Source organism: Ciconia boyciana, chromosome 2, assembly GCF_034638445.1.
Source record: "Ciconia boyciana chromosome 2, ASM3463844v1, whole genome shotgun sequence".
NCBI lineage: Eukaryota > Metazoa > Chordata > Aves > Ciconiiformes > Ciconiidae > Ciconia > Ciconia boyciana.
Window position 1 is genome coordinate 139,858,757 of NC_132935.1, and position 10,860 is coordinate 139,869,616.

Below are 10,860 nucleotides of genomic sequence, written 5' to 3' on the forward strand. Positions count from 1 at the left end.
ATAAGTAGGAATATAAAATTGTGGGCCTTGTTAAGGTAATATCCATTACAGATGAAGGCAGCAGGATGGAGCCCATCTTTTTTAATGGTGAAGGTTTTGATGTACTATTTATTATGCACATCTTTTATGTCACATCTCTGTATTTGTACTCCTTATTATTTCCCTGCTCTTTAAAGATCTGTTCACTCAGCAACTGTCCTCCATAAAGCTACAGTATTATTGCTATGTTTTACCTAGCAATATTGCTTACAAAATCTTCTCAAGGTTCAAAGCATTCCCCACGTAAACATTAAGAAAAAACTCTGTATGCAATACAGAGTAGCTGCAGAAAGTGACAAGAGAAATTACTCTAAATTAGTCAAATTACATACTAACATTCTGATTTTAAACAGACCAATATTTTACAGTATTGCTATTGACTGCGCAACAACCATGAGGACACAGCTTTAATATTATTCCTATTTTAAGTCCATGCCTTCTTTTGCAAAACCTCAAATACTATGGATGAGATTATAAATATAAAAAGCAGTCTATTAATTTTATATAAGCAGTTTTATATACCTGAAGGCCTACGACAACATTTCTTGACAAAATAGCTTAGCAGAAGAATTGTTTTTCTAAAGTTCAATCAAGAATGGCCTATAAAAATGAGTGTGCAGATAAATATTATGGTACAGGTGGTCTGAACTATCCATGACAGAAATTCCATTAGTTCAAATTTTTTAAGAGCTGCCAATTACACTTTCAATTTGAAGTGGCATCTGAATAATGACAAGCAATTCTCAGTGATAGAAATGGTCTACTTGCTTAATCTTCAACAGGAGACAGAATCTGTCCTCCTCACACAAGTAAACCATTGATTTACATAGCAATCCTATCTTGTATAACACTGCAGGATCAGGCCATAGGATCTGCTGTATAGGGGCCTTTGTTTTTCAATAGTGCTCTCAATATATGGCTAGTGTGTGTCTTCTTTTTTTTCCTTTTACCCAGTAGCTCATATACACCTCTAAGACAAATGCAGGAAATACTGTGCCACCTGAAAATTAACTCCCACATAATGCAGGGCTGACTGGGGGGGGAGGGCAGGAGGGGCAGGGGCATAAGACATGTTAGTCACTAAACATTTGTAATGTTACTTATGTTAGTTCTGACATAGGTGTGCAGTATCAGGCAGAAGCACTATACTCATAGGGCCAGATCCAAAACTACTGGAATTGTCAGAAATCACCACTTCAGGGATTTCTGGATCAAAGCATCAGATGTTCTAACTAGGAAAGAAAGTAGTATCTTCTGTTTTTCAACCAAGGATGCTGTATTAGTTAGATTTTAAGTGACTCTTTACTTTTCTTCCTAAATAAATTAGATAAATTTAATATATCTAATTTGCATATATATAATATATATAAACATATATGTCATATTTTAATTACAGGTGGTTCCAAGAACTGAGGCTACTAGGTCACTTCTTTCCTAGTATTATTTTGGCTGTCAGCTCTGCTGCTAAAAGGAATCTGCTGAGCCTAGGGATCCTGTACAGCAATCACCAAAGTTTAAGGAAATATACAAAGAAATAACACAGGTATATTTTACTTATCAGTTTGTCAAAAGTTCAGAAAAAAACCCAGAACAATCACAGGCATACACAATAAGAAACAACTGTGCTACACACACAAAGAAACAACCAGGCTCTTTGTTCTTTAGTTTTTGCATCAAGTCTGGATTAGAAAATGAAATTTGAGGAAAATAGGGTACTAGTATCATTATCATTTGGTAGGCTCCCAGAAAGCAAAAAAGCCTAATTTCTCCCCTTTAAACAATCTGCAGATGTGGAAAGAGCAGATTATCTTTCTACGCACTGGTCAACCTGTCATCGAAGTGATGAAACAGATTAACAGGAGAGGTGATACCGCAGAGAGCACTGGCAAAAACACGTAAACACGTTGTTGCTCTCTGAGCAACCTGTTCTACTGCATGATTGCCTTCATGGTTCACTTTTTTTTCCTCCTTAAATCCAGTCTGAACCTCTCTTGTTTCAGCTTGTTTCCAGTTCTTGGATCTGCTGAGTCAGTCCAGGTCTCTTTCTCCTTTGACCAAGAAGCTCTGCACGAATACTTGTTCTTGCTGCTCCTGGGATAGACAGTGGCATCTCCACCTGAGGACCGCTCTGCCACGTGTTGTTTGGGTCTCGTCTGTCCGGAGGGGGGAGATGGGTATATTGTGGAGGCCCAGAATCTCGCACCTGAGCAGGTTCAAGCAGCCTGTTCCAGGGGTCACCAAAAGGGGAGCCGTGGGAGCAATCCCCTCTCTAATGGAACATGTAAACAGATGGGACAGAGGCCAACTAGTGGAGAAATCATTTCACAGCAGACACAGAGGGCAAGGAAGAAAATATTACTAAACTACCCCTTGGAGAGGAAAAGACAGGGCACCTGGAGAGATGGATTCAGTGTGCAAGGCAGATGAACGTTCCTGAGACATTTGTCACTAGTTGGACTGCGAGACACTGACATTAATGAGGGTGGCATTTGCAAGATAAAAGCAATATCTCTGAAGCAGACAATACCATTTCCAGGCACCACGCATGCGGACATGGTGTAATCCAAAGGGACTGGAAAATGTTCACATCTAGAAAAAGCATCACAACCGCTACTGATGTTAATGGGAGAATATGGATCAGGAATAAATGGCTTACAGTTTTGCCTGGAGGGTTGGTGGGGATTGTGGGTTGTTTTTCCTCTCAGCCCAGTCAATTCCCATCACATTCCTTTATCAAAGGACTCTCCATCCGTCATCTACTTACACCTGCCTTGTCAAAAGTCAGTGTTTCATTGACAAGTGCTTTTCAGGCAGCAGACCTCTAGAGGACAGCTCTGTCAATAGTGAGTGGGGATTTACAGAGGTGGAGGCTCTTGCCTGTGATTATCTCCTCTTGAAAGCAAGGAAGGAGGTGGGAGATACCCCGAGCCCTGGCTGTCGGGACACAAGCAAGTGGAGGGAGTGAGATCTGGCTTCCCCTCACAGGTGTCTCAGAGTGACACTATGCCAAAAATGACATCAACTATGTCTGAGAGCCACTCCTGCCATGACCCAGGGGATGGGAAGTGTCATCATTAACTAATCACTCCCTGCTCTCACGCCTCAGTGTAAACCGTGTCCCACAGCCCATTTTGACTCCAACGCTCTCGGTTGTCTCTGGCCTCTCTCCAAAAGGAGAGGATGCTGTGGTCCTGGGATGGAATGAGACAAACCCTAGCATCCCAGAACAGCTTTTCTGATCCCCAGACTCATCCTGACGGGGATTTTAGATTATTAAATCCAAGATCCCATCCCTGTTCCCTTCCACACTCACATATTGCCCCTCTGGTCAGTTTTTCCCCAGAAAATAAAGCAGCTGCTTCGCCATTAAAAGAAAACCTGTCTGCAGCAACAGCAAATACATCGATCTGCTTGTCCGCCCGTCTGCCTCTTCCTTCAGGAAAACTAGCGCAGGCAGCCCAACCCCAAGTCCACAGCGGGTTTCGGGTGAGGTCTGAGCAGCAGTGGCCCGAAACATTGACCAGCCCGGGACAGGGCGTCCATGAAAGAGGAGTTCCCAAGGGCCGGCGTGGTCCCCGGCAGCGCACAGCGAACGGCGCTGGCGGGGCTTCCCGCCGGGGCGGCAGCGGGGCGGCAGCGGGGCGGCAGCGGGGCGGCAGCGGGGCGGCAGCGGGGCGGCGCGGGCCCGGGCGCTGTCCGCGGTGCTGGCGGCGCTGCCCGCCCGTCCCGGGAGCTCTCCCAGGTGCTGCGCGGCGCGGCACGGGGCCGGCGCTGCCGGCGGCGGCCGAAGCGGGGGCGCCAGCTCTGGGCCGGGGCCGGGGCGGCTGGGCGCGGCGCGGCGCGGCAGCCGCGGGGCAGGGCACCTCAAAGGCAGCCTTGTCCCAGGCCGCCTGCAAGCCCTTGTCCCCTCCCCCCGCAGCGCTTGCACTAGCCTTCCGCGGCTCGAAACATTCAGCACCTCCGACAGAGGGGGGAAAAAACACACTAAAAAAAAAAAAATTAAAAATCACGTGGAGTAATCGTGCACTGAAGAAAGTTTTAGACGCGGATCCAGTAAGGAACAGGAAAATGGGAACCCAAACTAAGCCGACATGTGCTAAGGACAAGCTCTTTCTGCTTCCTCTTTAATGCTGCATGCAGGGAGCGCAGCTCCACGTGTGAAGGCGCCCATGTCCCCGTCCTGCTGCAGAGTAGCGAGCACCTCCCGGTTGTCCTTCAATACCGCCTCTTTCTCTCTCCTCTTCGATTTAAAAATTGAAAGAGAAGGGGGAAGTGGCAGAAGAAAGCTGAATTAATCCCTCCTTTAATCACAAACAAGCCCAGCAAGATGGATTCTGGGAAAAGAAGCTGTATTCCTAAACACCGACCAGTGTCATAGTAGTTAAAATAGAACAGAAAAGCCTCTCACGACGTCAATTCTTATGTAGATGAGGGGACATAAGAGCTTTTCTCTCCCTTCGCGGGTTTAGTGAATTTCTAATTTGCCCAAAGAAGCCCTAGAGGAATGAGGAAGAAAGGGCGGGAATCTTGGGATTGTTAGTCGTAACAAACATTACCGTGCTCTGGATTGTCGCCTAGAAATACACTGAAAATGAGGGGATCCAACGCCCTTGTCTCAGCCGAGTTATTTCTCTTGACCTTCGGCTTTGTCCATCCAGGCTGAACAAACTTCCTGCAATGAGCATCGTCCCTGCTCTCTGCCAGACACACAACTTTGGTCTCTCTAGGTCACGGAAAGGGAAAGAGGATGAGAGGTGTTTCCCCTCCAAAAGAAGGGCACTCGCAGAAGTTTAAACAACAGCCAGAAAAACGTAGGGTTAAACAATAAACTAGGAAATATGCTGTCCTGTTGAACAGAGAGCAGTTTCCACAGCATTGAGAACCCGCCAATATATATCATGTCAATAAAAAGGAGCTCTTCGAAAGCTTGCATAGTAATTGAGATTGGAGATCTTTTTTGATATGGGTTGGCATTTCCTCATATCAACCTGACAGAGCCAACTCAGGAAATTGCTGGTAATATTCATCTGGGGAGCACTTTCATTAAACGTAATTCATTCGACTTTCACAATAAATTGAGTGACATCCTTACAGCAGAACCTTTTTATCCTTGATGAAGTGCTTGCCAGCCTTTGGTTTTCCACTTTATTGTCACATTCCTTAAAGCAGAATCGTCAACATGTCAATCTGCTGCATGAAAAAAAATGCTAAAGCTGTATTTACAAAGCACCCAGGAGGTGGTTTAATGATGACTTACAAGAAGAGCGAGTTGGGAGTTAAACTATCTGATAAATCATAGCATAACTTCACACAAGTCCAATCGGGAGAACAGAAGCCAATCCTAGGGAGGGAAGGATGGCTCACATTCATTTTCTCCAAGTGCTGGCTATTCCGAGCAATTGGTTTCTTAACCTGCTTCACCGCACTTTCCAAGACGACTGGGAAATTGGCTTTTTGTTAATTAAAATGGCGGGTTAGAGATGCAGGGAAATATTAAACAGCTTAAAATGGATACCTCCAGGTACCGACTTGGAACATTTGGCTAGTCAAAGAGAGGCGGGGATATTGGATTATATTCAGGTGCCTCCCTAAAAGGTGAAATCTATTCCAGACTGCTTTCTCCAGCGATTTAAGAAATGAAAATAGTGTGTACTAAGCACCAGGAAAAAGAAATTGCAGTGCGGGGAAACCCCTTTTTAAACTCCTAGCACAGGTCCCTGATGGTTAGGAAGGAAGGAAGCCCCGAAAATGTTGCACCGTCCTCCGCTTAACAAAAAAAACTAGCGCTCAGGTAAGTTTGTTTCGGCTACGAGATCCGAGACCGGTTGCTATTCCCGTGCCTTACCTTCCGAAGGGGTAATTATTCCCCCTACACCACCGCGAAAGCGTCTCTCGAACTCCTTTAGAAAGAGGGAGCGGGATCGTCTCAAGGCTACGTAAACTCTCTCGCACAAGAAGCAACCTCTCTCCCTCCGCGCCAAACGCTCTCCCCCCCTCCCCGCCTTCGACGTCAAACTGAAAATTGCAAGAAATCGCTTATTTGGGGGGCAAAAAGCAATACCCGACCGCTTTCAGCACCAAGTGCCTCTGAGAAAACACTGTGGGTGGTGATTATGATAGGACAATGCCTTCTCTCTCTTTTGTTTTTTTGTTTTCTTTTATCTTCGCTGCCTACAGAGAGGTTTTTTTTTTTCCTCCCATGACAAAGTAGGACACAATCAGCAACTATCTTTAAAAAAAGAAAGAAGGAAAAAAATCAACCTATCTTCACCGGCACGTGATATCTCTTCACGTTCTCCGCAGCTTTCATTAACCGGGGTGAAATGACCGCAAACAGTGCGACACAGAGCGAAATTAAATGTACACAAACTCTGGAGCCACTAACCCCCTGTTTACCCCCTCAGCAAACACTGTGCCAAGTGTGCCACCGCTGAGGACAATTTTAAACCTCTATTATTCACACCATTTTTGCAGGAAAGCTCCGCTCGGCTGTCAGAAGGCCTCCAAACTACAGTGACGGTGTGGAACAGACCTTAAAATCCCAGCCCGGCCCGGGGAGGAGGTTAGCAGGCTGTTTCCAAGCCCCTTAGCCGATGCCATCGCCCTGTAAAGCAAGGTGCCCCGGCAGCCCCGCAGTTGTACTTCTCTGACAAAGCGCCGCGCAGAGAAGCTCCCCCCGCGAAACAACCTGCTCGCAGCCCTCGTCGGGGGGTGAAAAATCACCCCTCCATTTGCTCTTGCGCTGCTTCAATTCCGCACGGAGTTAAAACGCTCTGCCACTCAGCTCTGCTCTATATGCTAATTTACAAACCCACCGGTGAAAGAAACACTTTGCTGGGGAAAGACAACGAGCCGGGTGGGCTGAGGGGGGAGGGATCCTTACCCTAGCAGCACGCAACGCAACACTCCGACTGGTTTTAGTTCCATACCCGCTACTCCGGGTAAGGAGTACCTAAGTAGTGAGCTGAAGTCTCTTCAAGCCCGGGTGATCCCCGCAAAACCAGTGCACCTTCTCACTCCTCGCTTGTACCGTGCGAGAAGTTCCCCCTAGAGCGTGCGAAGGCAGAGCCCGTGAACACGTTGGGGGGGTAAAATCCTGCAACCTGCAAGGCATTTTTCCGCCCGGCGCCCCGACTTTGCCGGAGGGGTGCGCAGGAGCTGGCCGGCGGCCGCGGAGCGGCAAGACGGGGCGAGCGCCCGCCGCCGCCGGGAGCTGCCGGCCAGCAGCCCGCCGGTCCCCCCCCACGGAGGGTCTCCTTAGCAGCCGGTACGGAAACGATCTGCCTCCTCCTTTTGGGCCATCCTTGACCTGTCCCACTGAGAAATAACTAGTTAGGATCCTCGCCGTCTTTGCCAGCAGCCCGCGCGTTTTGTAGTCGCTTCTACAGCATGTTGCTTCCACCCAGGCAAAAAGAAAGAAATGAAAAGAAACAGCCTGGCGTTTTATTGTCCTGTGGTGTCGGGCTGGAAATTCACCGGCAACAAGGCAGGAATTAAACGAGAAGGTTTCCATTAAGGGAGTGGTGTAAAACCCCGGTGTCCTTATAAACAGACAGAGCTCAAACCTAAGAGTCTACGATCTCCGGGTGGTTTTTTCTTTCTTAGTATTTGCGTGTCTCCTTAACGACGATTTTGAGCTCGGCACAGCACTGTTAGTTAAGAAAACATTATCCATTAGAATAGGACTAAGATGCTTTCGAAAGAACAGTGGTGGAGTCTTGTGGTAAGTAAGACCGAGTGTAGCTGAACACTTTCTGCAGCTCTCTAAATCTGAAGAAACAAAATCACTGCAAGCCTTTAAAGGTTAACTCCTAATTCTGCCAAATAAGTACTAAGTTATCCGTTTAGGCCAAAGGAAATGCACTTCCACTGCAAATCAAATCTAACATTTTCAATACACTGCACAGCTCGAAACAAGGAGAAAATGCATGTCTCACTGAGCCTAATTAATGTTCTTATCAATAAACATAATACGGCGAACCGTCTCTATCCCAGCAAAATTCCTACTCGTTCTGGTCGGCCGTGACCTCTATAAATTTCAGGCAATAAGGCTGGATGGCATATGGCTCTATTAAAAAGGGGGAGAAAAGAAGAAGCACTTTTTTTTCCAATATTTCATTAAGGAAGAGCTTTAACGGTGGGGAAAAAACAAAAAACAAACAAACAAAAAACAAACAAACAAAAAAAGAGCAGTGGTTTGCTGGGTAAAGAGAAATTACAAGTCAGCGAGTGTCTGTAACAGGGTAACTTCGAGGCAGCCCAGCCTCGCTGCGGCTGTTCACCATCACCGAATACCCCCCAGCTCAGGCAGAGGGGAAACAGGCTGTCTTCCCTCTCCCCTATATTATTAACCCTTCTCAAAAAGAGGGGTTAATAGGCTTTTTTAACAAACTCGATATGAAGCTGGTTGTGCTGCCGTTTCATTTACCCTTCCTAACAGGTTGGGTACTGAAAATTTAATTCCTAATTGAAACTGCTCTAGCCCACGCAGAGCGAGGCGCACACACGGATAGGCGCAACAAAGTGCTGCACCTTGCTGGTTTGTGGCACCGCATTAAAGCTTTAATCAGAACTTCTTGCTTCGATGCTAATAAACAGTTTATTATCACGCGATGGCCTAATGCAAACTTTCACAGTCACTCCCTAAAATACAGAGAATAGGGAGAGATTGGCATAAACGTGAAGTATCGACTTAGAAAGAAGAATCGGGTTAGACAGGGAAATCCTTTGGATCCCCCCGAGTGTTTTGGCAGAAGACACAGCCCAGCCGAAGAGCGCATCCCCTCCCCCTAGCTTGTCTTTTATTCCGGGCTTGGGTTTGGTTTGTTTGGGGTTTTTTTGTATCATATTTCGCATTGTTTCGAGGGAAACTGGAAAATCGTCTCCTTTACTCTGCAATGCCAAGCCCTCGGAAAGAAAAAAAAAAAAGGAAAAAAAAAAAAGCATTCAGGTAATGAAGTCTGTAACTAAACGGTAATTGAATCAGCATAATTTGCACACTGAATGGTTTTCAAATGCTCCCAGTTTACAATTAAAGGAGAATTAATGCGCTTGTTGTTCAGACTGCAGCGCATTAGAATAAATCCAGCACTGTTGTTGTAATGAGTCGAGAGCAGTTTAACTGCCAGCAAACACATTTAAAATTTAACACGACGTATCGATCTCGCTCCGGCTTTTTGATAGATTATTTGCCACGCACTTCTCTCCCCGCTTCCCCCCCACCCACCCACCCCCGGCTATAAAATTCGCGGGGAGGAGAGACGCCCGCGGCAGACGTGGCACCGCCCGGCGAAGGCAGGGGCCCCCAGGCGGGAGCCGCGTCGGGCGGGCCGGGCCGCGCCGGGCCAGGCCGGGGGGGACGAGCGCGACCCCCGGCGCTGCGCGGCCGCGCTGGGCGCTGCGCGGCCGCGGGAGGAGCGCGCCGCCCGCCTGCCCCCGCCCCCCCGGCCCGGGCCCGCTCGGGATTGGCTGCCCGCGCCCGGCCGCGCTCAGCCGCGCCGCGCTGCCCCGCAGCGCCCCCAGGCGGCGCGCCCGCGCCAGCGCAGGGAGCGGCGGCGCAGGCAGCGCCCGGCGGCCGCGGAGCCGGAGCCGGGGGCCGGGGGCCGGGGGCCGGGCCGTCGCCTCGCCCGGCACGGGCGCCGGGGTGCTTCTCTCGGCCGCCCTCCTGGAAAAGGGGCTTTCCCTTCCCCGCCGCCACGGGACGAGTTCCCGCCAAGCGTTTGCCTGCTCAATGCATCGCAGGCGAGCGAAGGTACGGGCGACAAAGGAGCAGCCTGCCTTGTTTTTGTTCCTTGCGATCGTAGAGGGAATAAAGTGTGTGTTAAAGGAGATAACGCCGCTGTTTACTCGTGTTCCCCCGGTAATCTTAAAGGAGATTTGCTACGAAAGTCAATGACACTTCACGTGGAAAATACTAGCTGTGCTTGTCACTGCTAGTATTGTCACTAGCTGTGCCTGCCGCCCGTAGTGGCACCCTGGGAGGGGTCCCCTTCCGGAGGGGGTCCCACCCTCAGGGGGAAGCAGAGGGCAAGAAGTTGCCTCCAGTCCACAGCCTGGGCAGGCGCCCCCGCAGCGGCGCTCCGGTGCCCCCGCAGGCACCGGGGGACCCGGCCCGGGAGGTGGCACCGGGGAGACCCCGACCCTGCTCCCGCCCGGCGGCGCGCCCCTTCCCCGCGGAGGAGAAGTTACAGGTCTGCCCGCCCCGCGCCCCGCCGAGAGCTCCCGGCCGAGCCCCGCGCCTCCCCGCCCCGGCCTCGGCCCGACCCCGGGAGGACGGGGCAGGGCTGGCTGCGGGGCGCCGGTAGTGGCCGTGAGTTCGCTCGTTCTCCGCCAGGCTGGTGCCCTCCTCCCCGCCGAGCTCCCCCCTCCCCGGCCCGTGCGAGGGGCCGGGGGCACTCACCAGGTAGAGGGTGGGCTGCAGCAGAAGGACCGCGTACCAGTACACAGCCTGCATCCTCGCCGCTCAAACTTCCCCCGCGCTGCCTTCGCTGCCTCTTTGTTCCTTCCAGAACATAGATCCACCTGACATCCACTTTACAGAACAAGCAGAGCTCTCACCAGCCTAGACAAAAATGAAATTATAGACCCCATGACCACAAGACAAGGTTAGGCTCGAGACAAGGGGGGAAGAGAGGTGTGTAGGGAAGGGGGGGCGGGAGAGAAGGAGGAGATGGGGTGTGTGGATGGGGGTGGGGGAAACAAAAAACGATTAAAATCTAGTTAATCCAGCGTCAGAGCAAAGTGATCGCACGGTCCGGGCTGGCTGCAGAGCGCCTGTAGGCAGCGCTCCCCGGCGCTCAGTCCTTTTACTGGGCGGGAGAG

At 49.9% G+C, this 10,860-nt stretch overlaps 1 protein-coding gene across 1 annotated transcript in view; it reads right to left on the minus strand.

Annotated features, from left to right (window-relative positions):
* The window catches only part of NXPH1 (neurexophilin 1), a 141,121-nt gene extending 130,629 nt beyond the window's left edge, over positions 1–10,492 (minus strand). The window contains exon 1 of the mRNA XM_072851483.1: positions 10,439–10,492. Coding sequence (XP_072707584.1) covers positions 10,439–10,492 — 54 coding nt within the window. The remainder of the gene's footprint in view (positions 1–10,438) is intronic.
* Positions 10,493–10,860: the final 368 nt, after the last annotated feature.